Below are 25,129 nucleotides of genomic sequence, written 5' to 3' on the forward strand. Positions count from 1 at the left end.
CTATCCTTCTGGCAATAATAAATCCAATATTATTCTCCTTCAGATGGAAATTACTGAGATATTGCATTCACTCAAATGCTAATGAGTTTTTAATTTGGATTTTCGTTTAATATTAATTATTCTTCTTCTTCTCTGCAGCGTCTCCATACTTCTCAGCACCTTCTCGTATCGTGACAGTGAAGAAGGGAGATACGGCCACACTGAATTGCAAGGTGGAGGGGGATACACCCATCAACATTCATTGGATGCGAGGTGGCAAGATTCAGCTTACACCTGCTACTAATTACAGGTAAGAAACTGGCAAAAAATATGAATATAGACGAAAATATGTACAAGATATAAAAATGTTATGTATAAAGTGTGCTTTATTATTCCTGAGAAATTTTATAGCTGTGAGCTTGAACTGACGAATTCAAAATAACATTTTACTATCTCATGGTATATCTCTGTTTTATTTTATGAATAACTCAATCACAATTCTACAGGTTAGGCCTTAGGCACTTGAAAGTCCAGCACTATAGGCCCATACATTGACAAGTAATCATCCACAAAGAAGAACTTCATCATCTCTTAAATAATTTAAATAGGTGTAATCTAATAGATTATTTTGAAAGGGCTACTTGAATTGTTCAACTATTATAGAAATAACTAAACTCAAGTCTCAAAATTTTGACACTTAAAAATGACATGGATGGTTAGGTTAGGTTAGGTGGGTTTATGTAAAAAAATAAAAAGTGTACTACAGAAGTTATTTCTATAATAATTAGATGTAGTATTTTATTCTTCCAATGAAAACACTGATAATGTTGTCAAATTTTATCCTATTTTAGTGAAAATAAAGTAAAATATTTCTTCTATGTTTGGTTTTGAAGCATTTAAATTTAAAAATCCACTTTGTGGAAATAATTAAGGACTGAAAATTTTGTGAAGTGAACAAATATCTCGGAATATAACCTTATCTGAATTTGAGAGAGGAATAGCACAAGGTTACCATTTTTTCTCTCTCATTTTGATGATGAACTTATTATATGAATCAGTAGAGAATAATTATTATCATTCATGATTATTGTATAAAGCACTATAATCATAATATATAATTATAGAATATATATTTATTATAACATTGGAGGAAAAACTAGGCTGAGCCTGTACTATTTCTCTCCAAAAATTTTGATAGAATGTTAATGTTGACCAAAAGTTAAGGTTATGTATAAAATGTATATATAATTAAAAATAGATATTACACATTTATTTGTGGAGAGACACAAACATGTTCCAACTACTATAATTATAATGGGGTCAATTCAGAGTTGACAACTCTCAACATGTTTGTGCTTTTTTGCAAATAAACTCTACATTGTAGGCTATATATATTATAAATATATATATTGAATGAATTATATACAGCTTATATGTTTTAATTTTGAATAAATACCACTGCATCTCACTAAACACTGTGCCAGTAATTGTTTGTGTTGAATCAGGGTTTCAGTGAAGCAAGATGTGACACCTGAAGGAGTGGTGGGAGAACTGGAAATAGTCAGCGTGGAATCTGGAGACAGTGGAGCCTACTTCTGCCAGGCCAGCAACTTGTACGGCAGGGACCAGCAATTAGTGCAGCTGCTTGTCCAAGGTAGGCTGCATGTTGCAACTTTTTCCCCAGTTATCAATGTGAATCTATTATTTGATTGTACAAATAATACTTGCTTTTTTACAATAAATTCCAGTACAGTAGTAGATATTCCCTCCTACACAACGACAGACCTGTAGTCTTGTAGAGGATTTCCCTAGATATTCTATTTTGAATATTGTAACTCGCTATTTTGTTCATGTAACATAACAAACTGGAGTTAACTTGAGGTAGAGATTGCAAGGAGATTTAACTTGGTCCCACTGTAGAGCCAGTTACACATACATCGATTTCTTGTTGGCCTTTAAAAGTTAAACGGAAGGAGACAACCATTATCTGTTTGGCATAATCTGTTCAATCTAATAGAATGTATAAGGAAGGCAAAAAATCGTACCGTACGTCCAAGAATCAATATTTTCGTATAACCGGCCTTAAGTCAGTTACACACACATCGATTTTTGAAATGTCCTTCTAATTTTTATTAGATTAAACAGATTATGTTTGTCAAGCTCCATATTAATCTTGTTGATTTTATGAGGACGGGAAAAAATCGTACATTCAAAAATCGATTTGTGTGTAACTGGCTTGACATATTAAAGTTCGTGTTCACACATTTCAAGCTATATATGCTTCCGGAACTTGCCTCCAGTTGCTATTATCATAGAGAAACAATAGCGTAAGTAGATATCCCATGGTATAGGGCGTTTATGTCGCAACTTTTACTGTTATCTCAAGCCAATAGTTCACGTAGGTACCGTAGTTCTTTCCCAAAAAGCTGTGTGACGCTGGTAGTCTCTCATACTGTGCCGTTTAGACACTCTTACCCGGTCAAAACAGTAACAATCTACAATAATCGATAGTAATCGACATGAGATAACAGTTGAAGTTGCGTGCGACATAAACGCCCTAAACCATGGGATATCTACTCAAGCTATTGTTTCTCTATGCTATTATATAGAACGCTCACTGTAGTCGTGAAAACTAGTCATCACTAGGTACTATATCGTCTTCTCGTATAGCCTCAACCATAGAGGAACGAAAGCTATAGGTACTCTGCCTAAACCTACTTATTATTAGCTGGTAACCATGTGTCATTTTTTGAAGATGTGAGTAAAGTGATAATATTATCACAAGATTATGAGTTGATCTTCATCGTATTTGAATAAAACTTTGTAGCCTAATTAATTCCCTTATTTTAATTTATCATTCTCAATGTTGATTTTATTTACTATTTTTAATTTGTCAGAGCCTCCAGCCAGCCCGACAGATTTGAAAGTGGCCATGGTGAACAGCCAAAGCGTGAATCTGCAATGGCAGCACAGCGGAGCTGAAACTGGTGAAGTCAACAAATACGTTCTGCAGTATCGTGAGGGCCAGGGTGAAGGTGAGAACACAATATTCACTCAAAGCCTTGAATTTCTCCATCTATTAAGAACTGCTATATGTTTTTCAAAATCAATTTGAATTACAGAATCAGGTTTCATGGTATAACATTTGCCACATTACTATCGTATTCCTATATAACTTTAAAGTGAAAAAACACTCACATTCTTTGGTGTGGCGGCGATCGTTTCGTGCTGGTGTTGCACATTCTCAAGCCAAACAGAAACTCTGTTTGTTTATGAGAATACAATAGTGATAATTCCAGTAAAAACTAGATGTATAAACAAGAACGACTTGCCACATGTTTCCATGAAACCTGGTCCTGTAATTTAAATTGTTTTTGAGAACCAAAATAATATTGTGATATTGACAACATCAACGTCTTATCCTTGATATGTTTCATCAAGTTTTGACCTTGGAATAACGAATCTCAAACTATATTAATTATGAAAAATATGATAATAATTATATTTATTCAATGACTGGAACAGTATTGACGATGAATCCCCTGGTATTTGAAAGCATGCTCGTCAGTGCTAACATCCTTTTTCTAGTTTAATATACTAATCGGCTTGAAGAAACTAAGACTATATTGGATTTATATTGCTAAGTGTTAAATTCATAATTTGTTTGTAACTTTACTGTTCGAACTGAAAATTGGACTCAATTTCAAAAATGAATGAAGCATAACCCACTTTTTGGACTCATGTAGTGTATGAATCAAAATTCGGGGAAGGAACACAGATTTGATCTGTGCCTCTTGGTCCTTTCCTAATCATTTAAATGATTTGTGTTTTGAGTATCATTGAATTGAATAATGGTGTTGTTGTTCGTGTTGATCCATATAATTATTTTTTCTACATCTTATAATATGATTTTTTGCTTAAATTTTCAAGACGGCGCCTGGCAACAAGTAGAACTGAACGGCCAGATTAGAGGCACCCTTCTGGAGCACCTGAAACCGGCCACCCAGTACACGCTGCGGGTGTTGGCCGAGGGTCCAGCTGGACGCAGTCAGCCCAGCAGGGAAGTGGCGGTCGAGACCCAGGCCCAGCGCCCCTCTGGCCCCCCTCAGGGCGTCCAGGCGCGCCCCATCTCCCCCACTCAGGTCCTGGTCACGTGGACTGCCCCTAAGCAAGAGTTGAGACATGGCCAGATTATGGGGTATTTCGTTGGCCATAAGGAAATCAGGTAATATAATAATATCAAAACATTGACATAAGAAATATGAGTAGGCTAATGATGTTTGCCAATTCCCTATGGTCAATTTTTGCAAATTATCAATGGTTTATAGTGAGGTCCACGTTATAATGGCAGTGAAGAAAAATAGGAGAACAACGTTGCCGATCTTCTGTCTTGTCAATGCCTTCTATAGACGGTAGCTGATACAGGTTTATTGATGTAATATTACCCGTTCATTCTCGTTCAAAATAATCAATTATATTTCATTAAGCATAAAATTATATTGTTCAATAATTCCATAATGAATTTTCATAATAAATATTAAATATTTTGTTAATTAATTATCAATTCTACATTGTTAAAAGATGGTCTGGCAACAGAGCAAAGCGAGAAAGAGACAGCGCTATCTGCTTTGTTGAATGATAGCAAGACCATTGCTATTTAAACACTGCCATTATAACGTGGACCTCACTATATAGTTGTCCTTGTCTCCCCCTCTTAACTTCCTCTTCTCCTTTTTCATCAGACTCCTCATCTCCCTCTTCCTCCTTTAGCTCTTCCTCCTCATATGCTTCTCATCTATCTTTCTTGTTCTCATCTTCTTCCTCATCGTTTCTACTTCTCTTATCATCATTTTTCCTTATTTTCTTCCTTTTAGAGAAAAAACAAAAATAATAGTAGTTCAATATAACTAATATTTTGAACCTTCTTATATTGTGTAGTGTCAGAGACAAGAAATATAGCTTGCTTATGCTTATCCTTTATCTATGGTAGTGTGTAGGTAATGAAACTTCTATCTGAGGGTCTAATTTCTATCTAAATTTGGGGAAGGAACAGTTTTGGGCTTCAAGCCTGTTGTTCCTTTCCCAATCATTCATAGTTGAGAATGATAGTGTATGCATCAATGTATTAATAAATGAATAATTGAGAGCTGTATTAGCAGTTCATAAAGTAGAATACAATGAGATTACTTCATAACTTTTAACTCTTATATTTAAAATGCAATATTACACAGAGCAGTCAACTAAAAAGTTGCTCGCCCATTTCAAACCATGTTATTTGTTATGCAACAGTGAAAGCAGTGGCTACAACATGACTAATGTGCAGGGAGAAATGAAGAACGAGCTGCTGGTTATTGAATTGTCAACTCTAAAATTGCCCCAAAATTTTGAGCCCGTTGATTTTAAATATGACAGTGCACAAGAGAACAACTTGAAAGCTGCTCCACCATTGTAAACCAAATTATCTGTCATGTAACAGTGCACACAGTATCAACTTGAAAGTTGCTTTATCATTTTAAACCTTATTATTTGTCATCTAACAGTCCATAAAAAAAGATCAACTCAAAAGTTGCTTCAATTTTTATAATCTCACTATTTCAAATATAACAGTGCACATAGAGATCAACTAAGAAGCTGCTCCCTTATTTTAAACCTTATTATTTGTCATCTAACAGTCCATACAAAAAGATCAACTTAAAAGCTGCTCCACTATTTTCAAACCCATTATTTTTCATGTGACATTACATACAGATATCAACTTAAAAATTGCTCCCCCACTTTAAACCCCATTATTTGTTATGCAACAGTGCAGGCAGCGGCTACAACATGACTAATGTGAGGGGAGAAATGGAGACTGAGTTGCTGCTGAGTGGATTGTCAATTTTAAAATTGCTCTACCATTATGGACCTTATTATTTGTCGTGTAACAGTGCACAGACATCAACTAAAAAGTTGTTCCCTAATTTTAAACCGTGTTATTTGTTATGCAACAGTGCAAGCAGCGGCTACAACATGACCAATGTGAGGGGAGAAATGGAGACAGAATTGCTGCTGAGTGGATTGGCCAAGTATACTCGTTACTCAATTGTAGTACAGGCATACAATCAAGTTGGCCAGGGTCCCATGTCTGAGCCTTTACCCACACAGACTTTCGAGGATGGTGAGTGAAAATTATCTTTGATTTGAAGCTTTGATTTGTTTTTGAATTTCATATTAATTTTAATTATTGTAGAAAATTACTGGAGATCTCTTTATATTTCCATATAAACGCCTTAGCCCACTGCCCACAATGAATTGACAATAAATTTACTATTTCCCTCAAATAGCTAAAAGCTAGAGGGATTAAAATATATGTGAATTGTATTTATTAAGATTGTGTATTGAAAAAAATAAATTGAATGGAATCTATTGTCAATAAATAATCCGCTGAGAAACAACTGGCATTTGCCCAAAACTTTAAAGAAAATATAGAATTAATAATTTAATATTATATTATAATATTAATTGAGGAAATGGTGATTGATCCTGATATCTATTGAAAACTTCTCTATTTTGACGTATTTCTAGACGAATAATAATAATAATAATAATAATAATAATAATAATAATAATTTCTCTGATTTCCAATGAATGAACCAGAGGAGTTTATTGACCAAATATAATAATTATTGTTATATTATACATACAAAATTTTTAATACTAAAATTAGTTCTAATCATGATACCCCACTATAATAATATGTGTCGGGATGATCATAATATTCTTAGAATAGTCCTATAGAAGGAAAAATATAAAAGTCTTGAAGTAGGCCTACAAGAGATAGAGTAGGTCTACTATATATTTCAGATTATGCGGAAAATATGCCATGTCTGATTATCTTATGTTTGGAAAATTGACTTGAAGTAGTTCCTAGTCTCGTTTATTCATTACCAATAATTATTAGTACATAAAAATACATTTTCTAATCTATTCCTAGTCCCAAGCTCTGTATTATCAACTAGTTTATTCACAATTTATTTCAGAGTTTATTTCCTGGTGGCTTCATGAAATATTATCTATTCTAAGTATTTCTCCAATTCTATCAATTGTCAAATCATTTGTTCACCTTAATTTTACAGTGATAGATTTTCATGTTCTTAATTGAGTTGAATAATAGGTTTTTTAGCACATTTTCTCTGACATGATCAATTTCAATTTTTCTCCAGTATTCATCTCAATAAAACAGAACAGATATATATGTATATATATATATGTAATATATGAACAGATATATTGTAGTTTCTACAGTCCAATGATGACCCACAACAGGTCGAAACGATCGTAACTACTAATACCTAGTAGGTGCATTTTCACTTTAAAATTGTTTTTTTAATTCGAGTTTCATTTCATCAGTGGAAAAGTATGAATATGCAACACAGAGATATTGTGTAATTTCTCCATATAAAGGTGGAATGGAAATGAAAACGATATTGTCAGTTCCACATAATTTATTTGAAACAAACAGTTTCAATGCTGTAAGGCATCCTTACTGGATTAAGGTGAAATAAAACGATATTGTCAGTTCCACATAATTCATTTGAGCCAAACTTGAGTTTCAATCCATTAAGGCATCATCTTCATTGGTCTTTTTTGGTTAGATCTAGTGCATTAAAACATGAGTTTGGCACAAATAAATTAGGCCTATGTGGAACTGACTATATCTTTTTATTTCAATTCAATCTAACTGAAAAAAACCACTGAAGATGATGTCTTAGTGCATTGAAACTCATGTTTGGCTCAAATGAATTATATAATAGAGGAACAATAGCGTAAGTAGATATCCCATGGTATAGGGCGTTTATGTTGCAACTTTTACTGTTACCTCAAGCCGATTACTGTCAATTATTGTCGATTTTTACTGTTTTGTTGGGGTGAGAGTGTGTGAACGGCACAGTATGAGAGACTACGAGCGTCACACAGCTTCTCGGTAAAGAAGTACGTGAACTATCGGCTTGAGATAACAGTAAAAGTTGCAACATAAACTCCCTATACCATGGGATACGGTATCTACTTCCGCTATTGTTTCTCTATGATTATATGGAACTGACAAAATTGTTTTTATTCACCTTAATATGGAGAAATTACACAATATCTCTGTTCTATTAATGTTCTATTAGTGTAAATTCTATTGGAATTGATACTGGAGAAAAACTGAAATATCATGATCATGTCAGAAAAAGTGAGCTATTTCTCCTCGATCTATCTCAATACTTGATGATTTATCCATTCATAAATATATTTCAATTCATTCATAAACATGCGTCTCAATTCATTCATAAATATATTTCAATTCATTCTTGCTATTGTATTAATTTGTAGTAAACCTTGTGCTCTGAGCCTGACGCAGGTGTTTGTGATGATATTGGGATATTTTTCATGACAAATTGTTTTTTTCTGGTTATTTTCAGTGCCAAGCATGCCCCCAGAAGACGTGAGGTGCACAGCTCTTAGTGCACAATCACTGCAGGTGTCTTGGCAGCCCCCCGCACCTCCTCATGCCAATGGCATCATACAGGGATACAAAGTGTTCTATGACACTCTCGAGAAAGGTGAGCTTCAGAATTGAATCTTCAATTTACTTCCAATATTCTTTAATTCAATCACGGTATATTCTCATTATAATTAATATCAACAGTTCTAATAGGATGAAGACAAAAGAAGAAATTTAATTCTCAATTATATTATTCATTTATTTATTTATACATTGATAGGTACAATATCATTCTCAACTATGAATGATTGGGAAAGGAACAACAGGCTTAAAGCCCTAAACTGTTCCTTTCCAAAATTTAGATAAAAATTGTCCAAAAATAGGTTATGTTTACACTTCACGATTTTTGTCCAATTTTGAGTGCAAAATACCGTATTTATAAACTAGGAATTTAGAATTCAGGAAAGTTGAAAACCAAATTAATAAGAATACTTTCACTAAATCATCACTAATAACTAAAAAATACTGTAATATTAATTAAAAATTTTAAAACGTGAAAAGAAAGTCAAACTTTACTCCTAAAACAACAACCATGTGATAGTCTTATCATTATGATAATTATATATTCAGAATATAATTTTTCTTTTTTCATATTATTCTTGTATAGTTCTACTTTTTTATTGTTTAACAACATGATTGTTTTGCTTCTAGATTACCGTCATCATTAAAATTTAAATTTCTTAGAACTCTTTTTCAAATATTATTCTTGACGTTTAACTTGTTTTATCAACATAATTCTTGTGTTTCAGGATTTGACGGCAGTCACGATGCAAGGAAAACGACAGCCATGACGATTGTGTTGACAGGCCTACACAGGTTTGCCAACTATAGCATGTCGGTGCTAGCCTACACCAGGGTGGGAGATGGGGTACAATCAGCCCCTATCTACTGTCATACTGAGGAGGATGGTCAGTCAATTCATTCATTCTTTCTATTATTCATTCATGAATATTTATCCATTTATTTGTCATGGAAAAATACATAGACCTAATAAATATATTGAGATATTATTGGTTTATACCGTAGGTACTGTGGAGGACGGTCAGAGAAATTCATCCATCCACTCAATATGATAAAAATCAATATTGATAAAAATCATATTGAAATGTATATGAATTCAGGGCTACTTTCTTGTATTTATAAAATAGAATTGTAGTACCTTTTGAAATTAATAAAATAATAGAATAAGAATAATACTATATAGTACTCAAATAATATGAATATAATACAAATTATAAATTCTAGTCTCGGTGATCACACCATCGTCAGATTATAAATTTATAACCTGAAAAAATTATTTGAAATTATTTTTATAAACTGAGGATGGTGTGTGTGATCACCGAAACTAGAAGTTATAATTTGTATTATATTCTATATTATTGTAGTAATACAGTAGGCCTATTATATTCTTATTCTATTATTTTATTAATTTTGAAGGGTTCATGCATATTAGTTTTTGTCACAAATAAATACCTATATAGGCTACCATATTGACAGTATTGTCTTGTTTAATACCTGGGTGGGGATGGTTTACAATCATTCTCTATCTGCTGCTATAAGTACTGAGAAGGTTGGTCAGTATATTTCATTCATTAATTCATGTGAATTTATTTGACATAATTATTATATAAATACATAGTCACACCTTATTGACAATCTTGGATTATAAAATATTGAGGAAGATCGTCAGAGGAATTCATTCATTGTTCTTTAGAATTTTAAGGTCATCAAATTATATGCATTACTTTTTCTAGATTAATTTATTATCATCTTATGTCAAGCTCATTCTTATTTCTCAGGGAAAGCTAATTGTATGTTTCCATTGATACTATTAATAGTATAGTATATAGTGTATATATATAGTTTTTTTTAAATCTTGTTTCGATTCAAGTGGTGATCGTTAGTAACTTATAGATATTGGGATAAAAATGAAGACAGTAGAGCTAATAAATGGATACCGGTTGCAAAACAAATATTATAAAGTAGGCTACTTTTGATATGAATGTGAAAATCCCTAAAACCATAGTCTACTACAGGGGCTTTGCTCCCTGTTTCTCAGCAAACATGACGAGACAGCAAAAAAAAACAATTTTCTTATTTTAAAAACAATACTTTGTTTAAAAAAAACAAAAAAACTTTTGTTTCTCAAATGTAGTTTATTACAGTAATGATAAGGCTGAATTCCTTAGGTAGTTTACAATATGAGATAATATTATACTACCGTATGGAAGATGATATACTAGGTATAGGCCTACTATGAAAGATAATACTAGCCTATATACTATCATAGAGAAACAATAGCGTAAGTAGATATCCCATGGTATAGGGCGTTTATGTCGCAACTTTTACTGTTATCTCAAGTAGATAGTCCACGTAGTTCTTTCCTTTGAAGCTTCATGACGCTGGTAGACTCTCATATTGTGCCATTCATACACTCTTACCCGGTCAAATCAGTAACAATAATCGACATTAATCGGCTTGAGATAACAGTAAAAGTTGCGACATAAACGCCCTATACCATGGGATACCTACTTATGCTATTGTTTCTCTATGATACTGTATAAGATTATTATAAATTGAAGCTTGATTCAATGACAGGAATACGCATCTGCTACAAACATAATTTAGCAAAACAAACAAGCATTTGACATTTGAGAATGGCATAAGTGCTGGAAACTAAATTCGTGTTTTAAAGAATATCACAAGGGTACCGTACTAGTGGTCCCCTCCAATATTAAGTCCCCTTCAGTTAAGTCAAATGTAGATCTACCATGTTAAAACCTGGAAATATTCCTCCAATTTTATTAATTTTTGTTACAGCTCCAGGATCGCCAGCTGATATCAAAGTGGTAGTGAGCTCTCCCAACTCCTCATGGTGTCATGGCTGCCTCCCAGTGAACCCAACGGCGTCGTCACCAAGTACACCCTTTACACCCGTCAGTTTCTTCTCTTATTCCAAGTCCTGTAGCTATTATCAGGATATTTTCTCCCATTCTAATGATGGTACAAAAACATTGCATTTTATTGAAAAACTCACATTTTTATTCTTACTTGAACTGGATAAATGAATGAATAACATTTTATTGCCATGGAACAATCAAGTAATAAGCAACGTCAATAGTCAGTACATATCACAGAGTAGTCATAAAACATACAATAAACAAAAAACATGCAGTAAATTAATGCATGAATATGATCCAATATGTTTTGGAGTTCAATTGTTGGTAAATTCATTCAAGCAATAATATGGCCTTAGAACTCTATATTATGGTCATATAATTCTCTCTTAAACTTATTCGCATTACATTTTTTTATAACTCATTACACATATTATACAGAAAAATGATCATTTTTGCAATTTGACTGTAGATTTTGAATTTAAAGATTGGAGGTGTGGTAGCTTACAATATATGAATCTTTGAAGCTCAATTAAATTGAATTGAATCTTCAATTCATTATGTGCAATCATTGATTATTATTATTTGAAAATATACATATTAGAGGGCACCAGGAACTAATTCCCATCATTTCCCTTATTACGCACATTGAGCATACAAGTGTGATAAAAATTTGTTTCATCTTTCTGATCAACCCAGATAATAAATTCTTAGTATAATGTATATTTGGACTATACATTTTTGTAATCTTTATACAATTTTTCATATTATTTGTGATTCTGTCCACGAATGAATAAATAAATAAATTTTTGAAATCTTTATAAAAGTGTTTTCATAACCTCATGTGGACTATTTCGATCAAAATTAGGGAGAGAAACAATTTTTGGTTTATCCTGTTGAATATCTCGCAATCATTGATTTGATATTGTGATTGTGGAATGTAATAAATAAATAAATTTGAAAAACAATACATGGAAAGGAAAATGAAATTATTAATATCATTGACTTACAGGAAAAAACTGAACAAATATTTTAAAAAAGAATCAAGTACCTGGTCTCAGTGCAAGATAATAATTGAAAATATTTATTTATTCTCTTAATTATCTATTTAATGCTTCAATATTTATTGATGATTCTCTTCTGATTTCAGAGTGTGAACGGTGAGGAAGAACTAAACCACGGCAAGCGTAACGTGGGCAGTGGTCAGTTGTCCTACGAGGCGAGGAACCTGCAACAACATGTCGAGTACCAATATTGGGTCACAGCCAGCACTCGAATTGGAGAAGGACAGAGCAGCAAGGTGGTTGCTCAAGTTCCCACCAATAGAGGTGAGAAATAAGCTGAATTTTATCAAGAGATAAAAGTGGAATTATTACTTAGGAATCCTCAACTAGCAGCTCAATACAAATGGGAAATGTAGAAAACATATAGAAGTCAAATTCAAAATTATGCTGAAAATATTTTTTTCGTAGGATTAATAACAACATTCCTAAATCGGAGTATACATTTCCTTCCATCCATCTATTAACTTGTTAAGTTATTTCAATGAATGATAGAAAATAATAAAGATTTCGATTTGGGATTATATTCCCATTATAATAATAATAATATCGAGTGACCTGGCTGGCTCAGGTCTGGGTGTCAGAGTTTTCAGGTCGCAACTGATCAATTTCAAGGCCTTATACATGACCTAACGACTGCTTTTCAGGCAGCCGGGACCGACGGCTTAACGTGTCCATCCGAAACACGGGAGTGTCCCGAGATAAAATATCTTGCCCGGGCCGGGATTTGAACCAGGGCCTCTGAATCATAAAGCCAGCATCTGATCCACTCGACTACTCCATTACTCAAACTTTAATTTCCCCACCACCAAGACATCATTGACCACCTCATTTAAATTTGATTTTTCAGTTTTTTTTTTAATATAGCATTATTTCTCCAATTCAATGAAGACTTTTCAATTCAGACTTGACTGTAAATTTTATTCACTGTTTATATAATTAATTGTGGGTAATAATAATTATCTACAACATGAATATCGGCTAGCACACAAGTTCATACTTATATGCTTGTTAAGCCAGAATATGGAAAAATATGCTCATGTCTTTTCGCAAACAATGTGATTTATTAATGTACGATAATTATTTCAATCTAGAATAATACTATCTCAAGGAACATTCTATTATTTATTTATTTGTTAATACAATTACAAATCATATGAATATGATCAGGAAAGAACAACAGGCATAGCCCAAATAAACAATTCAGTTCCCAAATCATCTATAACATTATATTATATTGTTGTTTATAGAAATTGGAATAGAAATATAAACTTTATTTATCACACTTTATAGCAGCTTTCATCGAATTTCCAACAAGCTATTTATTCTTTTGTCAATATTCGCAGTAGCGGGAGTCTCCAGAGTATTTCATAGTCAGGAAATTTGATCTCTCAATATTATTCTGATACTAGCCTATAATTCAGCCATCAGAGTAAATTCTTGATTTGCTACAATCAGTAACTTGTATTATATTTATATTGATTTGCCTTGTATTGGAATTGATTGATCATGGATAAATCATTAACTGATTCGATATTTTATCTTATTTGTGTTCACAGTTCCAGCCAGAATCACCTCGTTCGGCACCCCAGTCTGGGTAGCCTGGCGGGGTACCGTGACACTACCCTGTTCAGCAGTGGGGCAACCTGCTCCCCGTCGGGGGTGGCTGAGAGATGGAACCCCCATCACGGTGCCCCAGCGGAATGTACAACTGGCCGACACTACTGGCGAGCTAGTGCTTACTTCCCTGCAGAGGGCCGGCACTGGCAACTATACTTGCCATGTCGAAAACCACCTGGGGGCTGATAGTGTGTCTTATTATTTGGTTGTGCAAGGTTGGTATCATGCTTTGAATTGGTTACACACTAAGGCCGGTTACAGAGCTTGACTGACCGTCAGTGCGTACGTCAGTCGCGCTTGTCTTTTCCATAAATATTCCATGTATCCGTACAGAGCAGGACTGACGGCACGCATGCGCACGGTCAGGACCATGCGTTTCATACTGCGTACGAAAACCATCGGTCGAGCTCGTGCGCATCCGTTCCATCGGTCGACTGACGCGCTATTGAAACAAATAGAAGCTTTTAGAGCTGTACTGATCAGTAGCCCGATCGCAACATAACCAATGTGCTGACACCTCTGCCCGATAATCAGCTGATATTGAATTGCATAGCATAATGAATAAATTCAATAAATAATTCATAGTGTCATTTGAATTCAGAGTTTTTCTATACATTTCTTCAATTATTTATAAAATTCTTATTGGAAAAATCATATATTTATAATTATTATCTACATTTATTTGATTCGTAGCTTAAAGTGACTGCAAGTACTCCAAATGGTGATACAAGCTTGAAATAACTCATCAAAATTTCTTATGGACATTCTGAGGTAGTTAAAAAATGTATCTCCATCCCCAAGCAATGCTATTATTTCTAAAACAATATAATGGTACTAAATTCCCTTTGAAATGCTCTTTGGGCGACCAACGTGTGAACTTGACATCTACGTCTTCTAATCTTTTGTTTACAAAGATAATGAGCTGCAATGAATCTGTAAAGGCGTCCATTTTGTAAGTCGGAAATACTGATGTATAGTCAGGATGGTGCATACGCACTTACGGTCGGTCGAGCTCTGAATGTGTAAAACTGATTCATCGATGCGTACGGTCAGGATGGTACATATGCACTGCTCTGTAACCGGCCTAAACACATCATCAGGAAATAGAAATCCAAGTAGACCTACCCTTTATTGGAAACTTTTATTCACAACATGCTTCAACATCTTAGTGTCATTTTCAAGTGCCATTGACTCATTTGAAAATGACACCAAGATGTTAAAACATGTTCTGAATAAAAGTTTCTAATAGAGGTAGGCATACTCAGATTTCTATTTCCTGATTAATTAAAATAACTCTCACCAAAAATATACAAATCATCTATCTTCAAACAAATTAAGTATTGACAACCATACGGTACATGCCACGTTGTGAACAACTTTAAAGCTGATATAGTGTGTCTTATTATTTGGTTACCATGATTTAAAACTGTTACAAACTGAACAAATTATTACTCTGTTGTGGTTTAGACACTGGGATCATACCTAGTGAATATTATAAAAACTCATTTTTGGTTGAGAAAATAATGTTGGATGCATTTTACTCCTGAAGAGATGTTTCATGAGCTTCTGATGATGGTCTAGTAGATATCTATAAGGCTTATTTTATTCATTCATCAAGGCTATGTAGTATTATTTACTAAGGCAGATGCCGTATTTATTGAGGCTTAGTAGACGTAGGAAGGTTTTTTTATGGAAAACAAAATCAAACAAATTTTTATTATTGGAAATTGAAAATTCATTTTCTGTTTTATAGTTTCATAATTTCAAAAAACTCAGTACCGTACTGGATTTCCCTTCTCTTCTCTATAATATTTTATTCAATCACCTTCTTGTATTCATATTGATTCACAATATAATTCATTTATTTGAAAATATTATAAGAATTCAAAGAGGGTTTTTATCAATCCATTTATTTACAAAACAGTACACAATTGAAAACAACTAGGTGATGTTATTTTTACTATCATCATATTGATTATGTAGGCTACTTTCGTTAATTTTGATAGTTTAATATTCTCATAATTTATTTTATTCAATAGATAGACAACCAACAATCAAATCACAAAAACCACTCAATATATTATATATGTAAATACAATTGCATTGACTCATCAATATGATTTATAAACGAATAAACCCCATTCACAGTGGTTCGAATGTAAAAAAATTAAACAATTATCATAATGTATTGAGCATTAAGATTTGTATTTTGTGTGTTTGAAATTTTTTATTTGAATTTGGCCATGCATTGTTAAAAAAGTCCTAGTCAATAAAGTTACTCCTACTTCTAATTCTATTATCATATTGGTGAAAATGAATAATTATACTATTACGATTGGAGCTGTTTTGTTTATTTATTCTTAATATTTCTCTTCAGTGGCGCCTAGCGCACCCACCCTGTTCGTGAGAAGCGCGACTAGCAGTAGCATCCTGATTCAGTGGCGCCACGGGGACACGGGTGGCTCTGCCATCACGCGCTACACACTCAACTACAGGCGTGCTCATGAAGATCCGCAAGATATCACGCTGTCACGACATTCTACCACGCATGAGCTCAAGGTAAGAGTGTTTTCATCCATTTGCAATCTTTAATACAGTAATCATCTCTGTTTTTTTAAAATATTGTATTTTTTGTTGAACTCAGACTAGTCTATTTTACATTTGAAATGTATGAATTTTTGGCAAATGAATTTCGAATTATTCCCGATTTAAAATTATTCACTTTGCAACTGCAGGTGAAAGGATGAGTTTATCGATTCTGAGTCACTCCATTGCCAATAGAAACAACACGAATATAAGCAGATCCATATTAAAACAAACTGAAGCAGTCATGAAATTATGTCACTAATTTTCTTAGCAAAAATTTTTGAATTAGTTTGCAACCCTTGCATCGACCAGCAGGTCTACAGTCTAGTAATGAACTTTGTCCACTGTCTGTTCATGAGAAAAATGCTTTCAGCAAAGAATAATCAATCCTCTCCTCTTCTCCTCCAATTTTCTTCTTCTTCTCCCCCTCTTTTTCCTCGTCATTTCTTTTTCAATCCTATTGTCTCCTTTATTCTACCCTCCTCCCTTCTATCTTCTTCTCCACTATTTCTTTCTGTCTTCTTATTTCTTCTTTATACCACGTTTTCTCCTCTCCATTATTCCCCTTCTTCTCTTTCACATTCTTCATTTCCATATTCTTTTTCCCCTCCTTCACTTCCTCGTCTTCATCTGCATCCTCTTCCACCTTATTCTCCTCTCCTTTCTTCACATCCTTATATCAGCAACTTATTCCCTCTCCTCTGTTCCTGGTTAATTTTCCTTCACTCTCCTCCTCTTCTCTCTTCTCTCTCTCTCTCTCTCTCCTCTCTCTCTCTCTCTCTCTCTCTCTCTCTCTCTCTCTCTCTCTCTCTCTCTCTGATCTTATCTACCTATATAATTATTTTAGTTTATTAATTTTCTGTTTTTTCTCTTAAATATTCATATTAATTGAAACTTTTACAATATTTCCATTAATAAATGAATCCTTAGTTTAATTAATTAAATTAACGTTCTGGTAGAGAGTTAGTGGGGAGGATATTTTTAATATTCTTTCCGAAGAATGAACATTGATATCTCCAAAGCTCCGCCAATTTATGTAGATGCATTACAATCAATCAATCTCTTATTTTCTTCCTATTACTCCCTTTTTTCTTCTTATGCTTCTCCCCCTTTTCTTCTTACTCCTATCATCCATCTACACCTCCTTCTCCTTCTACTTTTTTTTTTTGTTATCCACATACCTTTCAAAGTTCGTTGAAGCACAGGTTCTATGTAACTTGAATTTCCTTCTGAATACTTTAAATATTATTCAAAAGTCATCAATATTCTCTATTCTAGAACCTACTCTGCGGCAGCACCTACCACATGTTCCTATTGGCCCACAACAAACTGGGCGTGTCTCCGCCCTCCTCTACCATCTCAGTCCGCACCCAGGGGCAGGCCCCCGGCATGCCCCCTGGTTCACAGCTGTTGGCCCCCAACTCCACCCATCTGCTGCTGAGACTCCACGTGTGGCCTGACAACCAGTGCCCCCTTCTCTACTTCAGCCTCAGATATCGCCTTGTCAACAATGTGGAGTGGGTGCTGGGTACGTTCGGAGTTCACCTAGACTAAGTACCGTATATACTGGGTTTATTGTGATTATTTATTGAAATTGATGTTGTTTCCCATGACGGAACAATTTATAATAACTCTGTTGAGGTTAAGATCCTCTCTTCGAAGTAAACATTTAAATACACTTAGTACCATATGCTAACACTACGTTTAACGCTAAACCACGTTTACTTGTGGATATGGTTGCATTTATCATAATAATGTGTTTCAAACGAGGTTTAAATGAACAGCTGACATTTCTCCGATTAAACCTACCATCTGCATATGGGTAAGATCCTTGAAGTAAACATTTAAACACACTTAGGGCCATATTCTAACACTACGTCTAACGCTAAACCACGTTTACTTGTAGATATGGTTGCATTTATTATAATAATGTGTTTCATACGAGGTTTAAATGAACAGCTGACATTTCTCCGATTAAACCGAGTATCTGCATATGGGCCTTAATCTGTTTGTTGAATAATTTGGATTACAAATTTCACTGTTGGGGAGGAGCTTACTTCATCAGCCTGTAAAGAAACGCTAAGGAAGCTCAATCATAAAAGTAAATGCATTTAAATATTCACTTTGAAACAGAGTGTCTCAAAGTCAACAGAGTTTTTGATTGAATGAATAAGCTATACAATATTCTATTGAATGAAAAAGACTAAGAAATTGTCAAAAACCACAGATTTATTAATACTTAGACCAGTTTCGGTTATTACACCATTGTCAATCTCTGATGGTTTATCAGAGATTAACAATGGTGTAATAACCGAAACTGGTCTTTCTAAGTATCAATAAATCTTTGTTTTTTTTGACAATTTCTTAGTCTTTTTCATTCAATATGAATAATTACCACAATATTAACTTCTCTACTACACAATAAGTATACAATATCCATTTAATCGAGAAGTATTAGGTCTATGTCTAGGACGAGAGAAGTAGCTTACTATTTCTTTTAAAATCTAGAATGATCATTATCTGATGTACCATGGATAATAATGAATGATAGATGATAAATAGTAAATACGATAAGAATAAGAATCTCAAGAGATCATATCCTAAAATTTGTGCTCCTAAATATCCACTGCGTAATTTAAATAGTTTATTTAAAAAAAAAATGATGCCATTGAAAAGCTATCTATGTAGTCGCTTTCAGTGGACACTGAAATTGAAGGAGAAAATCGTGTGAATGAAATTATAAGTAATTGTTATTGAATGAATATTTAATTTTCGATTTTCGTTTAATAATAATTATTTATCGATTAGCATTATTTGAATAAAATGCAATTCCTCTTCAATTTCCATCTGTAGAATATTATTAAGCATGTTTCATGACTCCTTAACATGAGTAGATGAAGTGTATCGAGTCATTCAAATTATATTGTTGATTGTTTCTAATTTATTTGCAACTTCCAAGTTTCTAAAGAATAAAAATATTCCAATTTCAGTTGAATCCTGTAGTGAAAATTATGCATTTCTGTATTAGATAGAATTCGACTAATAACTGGCTATGATTAATTTTCTTATACGTTATTTATTATTTATTTTCTCAAATTTCATTTGATATAACATATAAAAAATACTGAAGAAATAATATCAAATCCTTTATCCCAATAGTAGAGAAAATTCACTGGACAATTCAACCCACAATGTAGGCTATTTATATTCTATAAATTCAGCATTTCAATAAATCGTATATAAGGCCTACCGTTTCCATGCATCTCCACAGAGTAATTTACCATTGGATTCTGAATCATTCTAAACATTGTTACTATTATTGTGAACTTATTAAGACTTAATATCGGGGACCGAGCTTCGCTCTGGAGTACAAAAGCATAAAAAATGTATTAAGAAAGAAGAAATTATAATAACATTCATACAGAAATGTTCTATCCAATCACAGTAAATTGAGATTATTCCCAAAGGGAAGGCAAAAATTTCCCTCACAAAGGCCCAGTTGCACAAAAGCCGGTTAAATTTTAAATCCTGATTAACTTCACGTGAATCAAATCAGAGAAGAGCATTTCAAAAGGATGGATCTACTGTAATTAATCAGGGTTGAAAATAACCCGTTTTTTTTGCAACCTGCACTAAGTACCTGATTGAATGATTACAAAAGTTCAACAGCTGAGTCATAATTTTGACACACTCCACCACACATGAACTCGCTCACTCACTTCCATCACAACAGACGACGAAATAATTATCTTTAATGTCCTTCAGCGAGTTTTCCCAGGGATAGGACCTAGTGCAATCGAATCTTTAGATTATAAACCCACTATGTTCTGAATTTCGTGAGAATCGTTAGAGCCGTTTTCGAGATCCGGTGAAATACAAACATATGAACATCTAAACATCTGAACATATACATAAAAACGGAAGTTGCTCGTTTAATAGTATAGGATTATTGCTACTTATTAAAGCTATGTACACATGGTAGCGTCACACCGCGCGGTGCGACGCGCGTCCAAAATTCTGCAGTTGTACACATGCGAGCGTTTTATACGCGGCGTCCACCTCCAGTTTAGCAAAAAAGTTGAAGAGGTAACATGTATGTGGCTTGTGTATCGTAGATATAAAGAGAGAAAAACGAAGGCAAAGAAACTTTTGGGTTCACCCTATTTTTGACCGATAGATTAACGCATGGTGCTTTTGTGACACTTTACCCTAATTTGAGGAAATACGAACCCAAATTTTTTAACTATTTGCGAATGTCGATTTCATCTTTTGACGAGTTGTTGGAGATCGTAAAGACGACTTGGCATCAAGTTCTTGTTCGTTCTGTAATCAGGACTCGCCATATCCCATATGACATGTCGACTTTTTAATTCTTCTATAAACAATTCGTGTCAAAATTGTTCATTTCCATGGCTGCACACTGAACAGAGCTGCTGTAAAATCACTACACAAAACAAGTGAACTACATCAAAACTGGCGTCCGACTGCTCTCATGTGTACAGTCCAACTGACTGTAGTGTACTGGGAACTGCGCTGTCGCCGCGCGGTTCAGGTTGAAAGTCTGGGCGGCGCAGTGCGCGGCGCGTCCAGATTCGAGTGAGTGGTGCATGTGGACGCTGCCATTATCTCCATTGTATATCGCACCGCGCGGTCGGACGCGCGTCTCAAACCGCGCGGTGCGACGCTACCATGCGTACATAGCCTAAGACCTGACGTTTTTCAACTGCATATTGTAAAGTGTACTGTGTTGAATGAAAATATTATCTTATCTTATTTTATCTTGAGCTGGATTCTGGCTTTTGACTCTGGTTAGCTGGTAGCCAATTATTTACCAGCATTCCAATAAATCGTATATGAGGCCTACTGATCCTATGCACTTCATTAATCATTCAACTCTTACTTTTTTCAGTTTCGAATTCGCTGAAACCTCAGAGACGGTTCACAATCACAGGCCTTGAGCCAGCCACCGAGTATGTTCTCCACATTGAGGCCTACAACGTGGCAGGGTCCACCAATGCAGAGTATACCTTCTTCACGCTCACCAAAGATGGAGGTACCTAATTTATTGCTACCTATTCAATTATATTTACTCATAGGCCAATAAAAAACATTCAAAGTGTCAATAACTTGTTTGGCGTATGTAGCCGGGAGACATTGCTGTGTCCGGCCTGCAAAATCTGAGCTTCAAATTGAGAGTTCAAACTCCACTCATAATGTTATTCAATTCAATTCTATTTAATAATTAAGCAGTTCGTGATCTGAAGCAACATTGAAGATAAACAATTCTATTCAGCCTGAAATAAGTGTACCAATACGAACATTAGAAAGGAATAAATACTATTTCTAATATGTTTGTAACAGCCTAATGTATTGGAATGAATATCAATTATAATGGAATATATTTATGCATTCAAACCTGTTGTTGATGTTTAATCGAATAGAAATATATAACTACGGTACTATAGTGAGGTCCACGTTATAATGACAGTATTTGCTCAACTTTGGAATTGCTATCCTTGTCTATCATTCGACAAAGCCGGTTACTATCCTTTTCTAGGTCCACAACAATGTCAATTATGTTTTTGACAGTGTAGAAATATTATTAATCAATGCAGAGAATCGGCATCGCTATTCTCCTATATTTATCCACTGTCATTATAACGTGGACCTCACTATAGTACCGTTATCCTTATTTTATTATATTCTAGTAACTTTTATTTTTATAATAGCCTAATTAAACGTTTGAATAGCCCTTTGGGAATAATTGAGGGATAAATAAATAAATAAATACCGTATTTATCTACACTATTGAATTTAAATAAAATTTAAATATTCTTCAAATTCAGAAAATGCATGGTGTCTGGTTATTCATTCTCTCAGAGATTGATCATGAATTCATTTCATATGATTTTGAGTTTTGTAGGTATTTGTCTTATATTCATTATGTAATTACTTTTCAGGAATTTATCTATAACATGTTTTGATTTGTGTATATTCATGTGTCTGTTGCAGAATTGCCAGGACCTGAGCTAGTGAGACGGGGCGCAATGGCCCGAGGTTTCTACTTCGATATTCGACTTCTGTTGCCTGTTCTGTTGGCAACACTGGCATTGCTAGCTGCCACAACCACTGTGCTTCTTTGCCGCAAATCGAGTAAGAAAATTAACAAATTTTCAACATAATAATGAAAATTCCACACTTGGAAGAATATTGATAATATACTGTACTTCAATATTAATATCGGGAAATTTTATCGGGAAAATTAACAAATTTTCAACATATTAATGAAAATTCCACACTTGGGAGAATATTGATAATATACTGTACTTCAATATTAATATCGGGGCACCGAGCTTCGCTCAATAAATATTTTCATTTATTGATAAACAGAACACAATTCTTTAAAATGATGATCGTTTTTATATTGTACAGCTGGCTATACGTCAGCTTATGAATTTCGGGGATGAAATATTTTGATTTTCCACAGACGCACTTTTTTTATTATCCACAGACCACGAAAGTCTCAGCTGTTTCTCCAAGGATGAATTATCCTTTTAATGTCGTTCAGCGAGTTTTCCCAGGGATGATACCTAGTGCAATCGAATTTTTATATCATAAACCTACTATGTTCCAAATTTCGTGAAAATCGTTAGAGCCGTTTTCGAGATCCGTTGGACATAAATAGCCAAATATATAAATAGCTAAATATAAAAATATTTACAAGTGATACTGAAATTATTGCTCACTTAATATAATAGGATATGGAATACGGTACTGAAAGTACTATATATTGAATAATATAGCCTACTTTGAAAATTCTAGTTGCACTAGGAAATTTGACAGAGCTTCAAAATAATTCACACACTGGAAAATTTAACAGAACTGCATTAATTGACAACAAACTTAGAAATTCTATCTGACATGAAATAGTTTCACATTATTGATTGAGAAACATTCAAATCAGAATTGAAATATGTCAATCCTAGCAAATGATTATCATTATTGATGATTCCATTTTTAAATTATATTGAGAGCTTAACTCCTTATAGGAATAAATGTAACACATGAAATATAGGGTGACAAAATACAATTATGTTTTGTCTAGTCTACCATGACTTTGTACTTGTTAACTTTCTTAATCATAAATGTGTTACTAGAGGGAGACTCCAGCAGATGAAGGAGGATGAATTTACAACTCAAGAAATTGTATTATATCTACACATCCTTTATTCAATCTTTAATAAATCTTCAATCTCATCTCACAGTTGTTGTCTCTCCTTTGAGGCAAATGAAAATAGTGAGCAACTAAAATAATACTTATTATTCCGCTATTGAGGAAAATTGTATTAAGATGATGATCTAAACATTAAACAGAAATGATATCATAAACTAAATTGAATGAACTGGATATCACAAACTATAGTAAGGTCCAAGTTATAATGGCAGTGTTTGATTAGCAATTGTATTGCTATCATTCAACAACGCTACCTCTTTCTCGCTTTGCTCTGTTGTCAGATCGTCTTTTAACAATGTAAAAATATAATTAATTAACAATATATTTAATCTCGATTATGAAAATTAAAATGAAGTCACTGAAAAATATAATTTCTTGCTTGATAAAATATAAATTGATTATTTTGAACGAGAATGAACAGTTAATATTACATCAATAAACCTGTATCAGTTACCCTCCATAGAAGGCATTGACAAGACAACGATCGGCAACGTTGCTCTTATATCTTTCTCCACTGTCATTATAACGTGGACTCTACTATAGAATACGGTAGTTTCACATTGACTCGGTATGCAATATTTTCTAGCTCAAAACGGTATGAGCAAAAATTTTAGATTCAGCTTAATGATAAAATGATTATACTAAAGCTGGATTTACACCAAAGTTATTAATAAAATGTTAATAACTTAATCCTTATAGATTCTATTGGATTAAACGGAACTTGAAAAACACATATGTTCATCACATGTATGATAAGTTATGTTCAATCTAATAGAATCTATAAGGATTAAGTTATTAACATTTTATTAATAGCTTTGGTGTAAATCCAGCTTTAGTTGTGTTTTGTCACCCTATATTTCATGTGTTACATTTATTCCTATAAGCAGTTAAGCTCTCAATATAATTTAAAATGGAATCTCAATAAGATAATCATTTGCTAGGATTGACATATTTCAATTCTGATTTGAATGTTTCTCAATCAATAATGTGAAACTATTTCATGTCAGATGGAATTTCTAAGTTTGTTGTCAATTAATGCAGTTCTGTTAAATGTTCCAGTGTGTGAATTATTTTGCAGTTCTGTCAAATTCTCCAGTGTGTGAATTATTCTGTAGCTTTGTCAAATTTTCCGAATTATTTTGCAGTTCTGTCAATTTTTCCAGTGTGTGAATTATTTTGTGAAACATTTTGTTGATAACTTTGGTGTAAACCCAGCTTAACAGTC

The 25,129-nt window shown here is 33.6% G+C and overlaps 1 protein-coding gene across 1 annotated transcript in view; it reads left to right on the forward strand.

Moving 5' to 3' along the window:
- LOC111058651 (Down syndrome cell adhesion molecule-like protein Dscam2) overlaps positions 1–25,129 on the forward strand; it is a 541,982-nt gene that overhangs the window by 479,752 nt on the left and 37,101 nt on the right. Inside the window, 6 exon segments of the mRNA XM_039430110.1 lie at positions 139–289; positions 1,485–1,633; positions 2,877–3,014; positions 3,910–4,204; positions 5,970–6,136; positions 8,424–8,564. Of these exon segments, the coding sequence (XP_039286044.1) occupies positions 139–289; positions 1,485–1,633; positions 2,877–3,014; positions 3,910–4,204; positions 5,970–6,136; positions 8,424–8,564 (1,041 nt within the window).

Source organism: Nilaparvata lugens, chromosome 6 (genome assembly GCF_014356525.2).
Source record: "Nilaparvata lugens isolate BPH chromosome 6, ASM1435652v1, whole genome shotgun sequence".
Classification (NCBI taxonomy): Eukaryota; Metazoa; Arthropoda; class Insecta; order Hemiptera; family Delphacidae; genus Nilaparvata; species Nilaparvata lugens.